Source organism: Asparagus officinalis, unplaced genomic scaffold (genome assembly GCF_001876935.1).
Source record: "Asparagus officinalis unplaced genomic scaffold, Aspof.V1 AsparagusV1_Un223, whole genome shotgun sequence".
NCBI classification, from domain to species: domain Eukaryota; kingdom Viridiplantae; phylum Streptophyta; class Magnoliopsida; order Asparagales; family Asparagaceae; genus Asparagus; species Asparagus officinalis.
The window spans coordinates 15,976-21,894 of record NW_017972488.1 but is presented as its reverse complement, the minus strand read 5'-3'; the positions used below and the strand labels follow the sequence as shown (position 1 = coordinate 21,894).

Below are 5,919 nucleotides of genomic sequence, written 5' to 3'. Positions count from 1 at the left end.
TAACCTATTTCGAAAATACTTACCAAATTCGACCAAGTTTCGAATTTGGCGAAAAAACTTAAAAAACTTCACGGGACTTGAAGTCCCGTGAAGTTTAAGGACTCATAGCCAACTTTGATTAGGAGCCTCAAACCTTCACGGGACTGGAAGTCCCGTGAAGTTATAAGCTTCAGGTTGTTTTCGTTGATGACGGAGAAATGAGATGAGATCTGAATTCCTTGTCCTCCATCGTAATCACTCTCAACCCATGGCGACTCTCTCCCCCAAATCCCTCCTCCTCCTCTTAATCGCCCGAGCCGCTTCAATAGCGACCTCCTCCGGGAGTACTCGGCGGCGTCGTTCCCGCTCTTCAGCTCCTCCTCCTCCTTCTGCCTGTACCTGTCTAACCACGGCCTGAAGCTGGAATTCTCTCTTAAATACAACCTGAACCGTCCCATGAAGCGAGCCGCTTCAATAGCGACCTCCTCCGGGAGTACTCGGCGGCGTCGTTCCCGCTCTTCAGCTCCTCCTCCTCCTTCTGCCTGTACCTGTCTAACCACGGCCTGAAGCTGGAATTCTCTCTTAAATACAACCTGAACCGTCCCATGAAGCTTATAACTTCACGGGACTTCAAAGTCCCATGAAGTTTTGGGGCTCCTAATCAAAGTTGGTTATGTGGGCTTAAACTTCACAGTACTTCAAGTCCCGTGAAGTTTTTTAAGTTTTTTTGTCAAATTCGACCCAGTTTCAGCCAGTTGGTGGAAACTGTGTCGAATTTGGTAAATATTTTGGACATAGATTATTTTTTGCAAAAAAATTTCTAAAGAGGCCTAAAACTAAAATTTGTCCTTTATTTTTAAAAGAATAAAGTCTAAAGGACTGCCACAGTACTTGTTGCATCCCCGCAATTAGTGACACATATCTTGTTATATATTTAATATGATAATAACTATACTTGAAAGCTAGTAAAAATAATTTGCAAACAAAATTGATTATACCTTACTAGGAAAAAAAAGGTTTTACTTCTACTATCATTTTAAGTGCATCCATACTTACATTTACAAATTATAAATGCAAGCCAGATAAAGATGACTATGAATTATTGCCTTTCCTATTCAATACCAGTAGTGTTGCTATTTATTAAAGCCTATATTGTATTTTATTAATAATAATATTATCCGTTTTAATTAATTGTTAATTAGGCCGGCTATCAAACAGAACATTATTCTGAAGCTCTAGTGCCTGCGTGATGCAATAATATTAGATGGGAGATTAAAAACACATGGCCGGCTTTCTTTTCTTAGAATAAACATATTTTATATCAACAAATTTAATTTAATTTAAATAAAAAAGTAGATTTTTTTAATAGAGGAAAGACGGCAACTAGACGACAACAGAATATATGGTCAAATTATTGGCACACGGAATGTTTCTAAGCTTCTGCATAATCTCATGTTTTTATTTTTCTCCATCATTTTCATATCTTGAAGCATGAACAAGGTTAGCAATTTTATCAGTAGAGAAATAAACAAGAAAAGGTAGCGAAAATGTCAAGATGAAATTTGGCAAAATGCTTTTAAGCGTGAAATCTATACAGCTCCAGACCTTCAGGCATTTTATTGTATACAACTCATGTCTCCAAAAATTCAGCAGAGATATCATGTCCATACCACATGTACACAACTTGTGTTTACAAACGTATGCAATTCTCTATGTCATATCATCAAATACGGATATTAACGATTTCACATAACATTAATTATCTTTGAACAATGAGGTTGTATTTGACAAACCTCTAAAACTAGACTAAAACTGAGCAATGTTCGTCCAGTTTTTAGGCCAAAAATACCCACTAAATTGATTTTAATTTGGACCACCCAATGGTCCAAATTGAAACCGGTTTAAGATAAAACTGAGCCATGACTGATCATAGTCCAATTTTTGATAGATTGTCAAACACGTCATGGGTGTATACATGCATACAAGAAAAGCAAACGTGTACACATGCTACAAAACGCCAAACAATTGAACACAAAAAAATTAACTTTCCTCAGAAAACAAATTTTCGAATTTTATAAGCTTTACACATTTAAAATGTTGGATATTTTGACTATATCATTACTTATATGACCTAGGCTGTTTTGATAATGCTACGCTTATATTGAAATTGAGAACAGTCAGTATGATAAAAAAATATCAGTTGTTGTTGTTGTGGACAGTCTCAAGCTTAAACACTCTCTGTTTCCATCCAAAATCTTATTATGACCGGTGCATAGCAATAAATTGGAAAGCAAATGCAACTCGTAATAGAAGATAATACACAAAGAAAAGACTTACTTACTTTTAGCAGAATTTAAGTTTAAAAGTGTGTGTGTCTATATATATATATATAGGGAGAGGTTCAAATAAAAACCTCACTATCCTAAAAACTAAAAACCAATCTTCTCCATTGGATCTAGATTCATCCAATGGCTGAGATTAAAGCTGCATAAGGGTAATTAGGTAAAATAAACAGCCCACTATAGGGAGGTAATTAATGCTTCTCTGTTGAGTTCTTCATTTCCCCATGCAACTCTCTCTCTCTCCAAAATCACAGCAACTCTCTCTTTGTCTTCAACATCTCTCTTCTTCAACCTTCGTCTTCTTCAACCTCTCTCTCTCCAAAATCACAGCAACTCTCTCTTCTTCAACCTTCGTCTTCATGGTTTATGAAATTATTTTGACGCTTCGTCTTCACGGTCTTCTTCAACCTTCGTCTTCATGATTCAGTGGGCTGTTAAATTATTTTGACGCTTTAATGGTAAGTTTATAAAATTTGTTTGATTTTTCGTCTAAAAGTTTTAGTTTTAACCTTAAAGATCGTAGCTTTTTATTGTAAAAGGTGAAATATTTCACCTTTTAGTCTAAAAAGTTTTTTATTTTTTAAAGAAACCAGTCTAAAAGATTCAGTATGTGAGGTGTTTGTTTTTTACCATAAAAATCGTAATTTTTTGCTGTAAAAGATGAAATCTTTTTATGGTTTAAAATTTTATAGCTTGTTTATTACCATAAGTTTCTTATTCTTCAATATAATCCAGATTCAATGGAGTGAATCCAGATTCACTGGAGTGAATCCAGGTTCACTCCAACGAAAGCTTGGATGGTTAGGATGGTTTTTAATGAATTGTTGAAGAAATAAATGCATGTGCTGTAATTTCGAAGAAATAAACGCATGAGTGAATCTAGATTCACTGCAGTGAATCCAGATTCAGTTATGTGAGGTGTTTGTTTTTTACCATAAAAATCGTAACTTTTTGTTGTAAAATGTGAAATCTTATCATGGTTTAAAATTTTATAGCTTGTTTTTTTATCATAAGTTTCTTATTCTTTTTATTTTTTATTTTTGCAGATTTGCTATTGTTTGATAACGAGTTTCAGTCCACTGAATCTGGATTCAATTCAGTGAATCTGGATTCAATCCAATGAATCGAGCTTCAATATAATCCAGATTCAATGGAGTGAATTCAGATTCACTGGAGTGAATTCAGATTCACTCCAGCGAAAGCTTGGATGGTTAGGATGATTTTTAATGAATTGTTGTTGTGTTCTTCATGCGAAGATGGAAGATCAAAGCTTGATAGAAGATGGAAGTGAGTTACAGAGAGCATGAAGTGAGTTAGAGAGAGAAATGGGGAAATGGAGAACTCAACAGAGAAGCATTAATGTTGCCAGCCACCATTAATGTAGTGAATTGTTCCAATTTTATCCTTTTCACATTAATGATGTGTATTAAATTTGTCTATATTTACAATTTTGCCATTGAAATGTAGGTCATTGGATTAGATAGATTGGAGGGTTAGGATTGGTTTTTAGTTCTCTAGGTTTTTATTAGAACCTCTCCCTATATATATATATATATATATATATATATATATATATATATATATATATATAAAAGCTATCAGAAACCTGTCATTTTGCTGGAAGTGTTCTAGACTCTATAGAATTCTAGTGTCCTCAACGCCTTCACACAGTACCCTTAGTTGACATACCAAAGCCTCTTTATATAGGTGTTAACTGATTGGAGTTAAACTTAATTATATATCAAACTAATTGGACTCTTTTTATTGTTGAGTAATTAATTTTGAAGATAAATGTGAGAACTAATTTTATATATCAGGGAACATAAAAATTCAAACATGTTCAGTGACATGTCTGTAATTACGGAGTTTTGACATTCATACACAAAATATAGCATTTCATTAAATGATGTATTACAAGGAATAATACAAATCACCATCTGATTGTACAAATAGATAGACACAAAAAAGAAAAGAAAAAGAAAAAAAGCTATCCTTGTTCAAGGATGGCGCTGAACTGACCCTCTAATTTACAATAACTATTTTTTCCTCTTCTCCTCTTAATGCTAGGAGCTCATATCTGATTCTAAGATTACTCGCTGCAAATACTTGAAAGATCTCTGATAACTCACGAACCCCATAAACCAAAACTCAAAACCATCATGAGTAACAATCTGAACATACTTCTGACTAGGCTTATTCACATTCTCACTTGGACTAACTCTCTTTATCTTCCTCAATGGAATCGAAACTTTATAAGGAACTCTGATCAAATCTCCTTCAGGAGAAGTGAATGTTAAGGGTCTATCGCTGCAAAATGCAATTTTCTCCGTAGAAATGAAGAGCAACCCTGCAATAGGACCAGACGTTGTTGATAGATAACACTGACAGGCTTTCAGGAGCTTCTCCCTTTTATTGACAGAGAAGTATCTCCTGAAGATTTTTTCAATTCCTCCCGCCTGAAGAATTCTTGCCCCCAAGCTCAATTTCCCTTTCACAGTTTCAGACATCTTCATCTCTCAGCTTAAACTGTTCGAATATTCTAGTGCCTCTGCTCTTTGAGATTGTTTAGCTTGAGGATTGTTTCTTGGGCTGGAAAGAGAAGAACGCAGGATTCTTATAAGGTGAGGCAACTTAAAAGTTGGTGGAAATATTTGAGACGTGTTTTCGCCAGCAATGCTATGAATCAGCAGCACATGTGAAGGGATAAAGACATGTTTTCGCCAGCAATGCTAAGGAAACGGAGAATGTAAGTAATATTAAGGAAACAGGCAAAAGCACTGCATGTTTTCTTTTGAAAAGTTCTGAGGTCAGGATCATAGACATGATAGATTTTATTATTTAGATTAGCATCAGCAGCGCTGAGTCAGCTTTCTAGGATAAATCTTTGAGAGCTGGAGTTGAGATCTCATTGGCCCCCGTCTCGCTGTAAAGAGAGATAAAATCAAAGTGCACTGAACCAAAGAAGCCATATCTCAGCGTATTTGATAAAATAAAGGCAAACCAGTAGGCTTTTTATTGTTGAAAGCTTTAGGAAGCTTATCATGTTCAGAAGCTTGTATCTTATCAACTACCAAAAGTCCAAATATATTATATCATATGCTTATAACTTAACTTATCTGAAGCCCTGGAAAGTATATAAAACTTTAAATAAAAAAAATCTAGTGGCTGAACATTAGATAAAAGTGTGTTCGTGTTTGTGTTTGTTCTCTGTGTGTGTGTTCGTGGGAGGGGGACGTAAAATACAGAAAGCAGAAGTTATTCTATGGAATCCTAGGACTCTTGCACGTAGCGCACGTCCAAAGTAGTACTAGTCCCTTTTCCTTGTGTTCCATTGCTGGAAGTGAAGTTCGCTAGAAATGAAGCATAGAGCCAGCAGCATTGAGCTATTCTGACATTGGTTGTTAAAATGACAAAGTTTGACAAGATGAGTTAGGATCATGATGTATTGTCCCCTTGCATGATTTTGCAGGGATCCACTGTTTGCAGTTAGTTCAGTTAGTTGTTCATGTGGACCAGCAGATTGGAGATTTGTCTGTAAGTTAGGTTGCATTTCATATGCTTGAAGGTAATCACATCCTTCTAGCTCTCTGGTTTTTCA

At 35.3% G+C, this 5,919-nt stretch overlaps 1 protein-coding gene across 1 annotated transcript; it reads right to left on the bottom strand.

The window, feature by feature from the left end:
- Positions 1-4,194: 4,194 nt before the first annotated feature.
- On the bottom strand, positions 4,195-4,966 carry LOC109827458 (GEM-like protein 4). Its single transcript, XM_020394465.1, has one exon. The coding sequence runs from the start codon at positions 4,832-4,834 to the stop codon at positions 4,385-4,387; it is 450 nt and encodes a 149-aa protein (XP_020250054.1). The 5' UTR covers positions 4,835-4,966; the 3' UTR covers positions 4,195-4,384.
- Between the last annotated feature and the right edge of the window lie 953 nt (positions 4,967-5,919).

What these genes read in the sequence shown, in the direction of transcription:
- LOC109827458 (XM_020394465.1), bottom strand. Translation starts at nt 4,834, where the DNA reads ATGAAGATGTCTGAAACTGTGAAAGGGAAATTGAGCTTGGGGGCAAGA.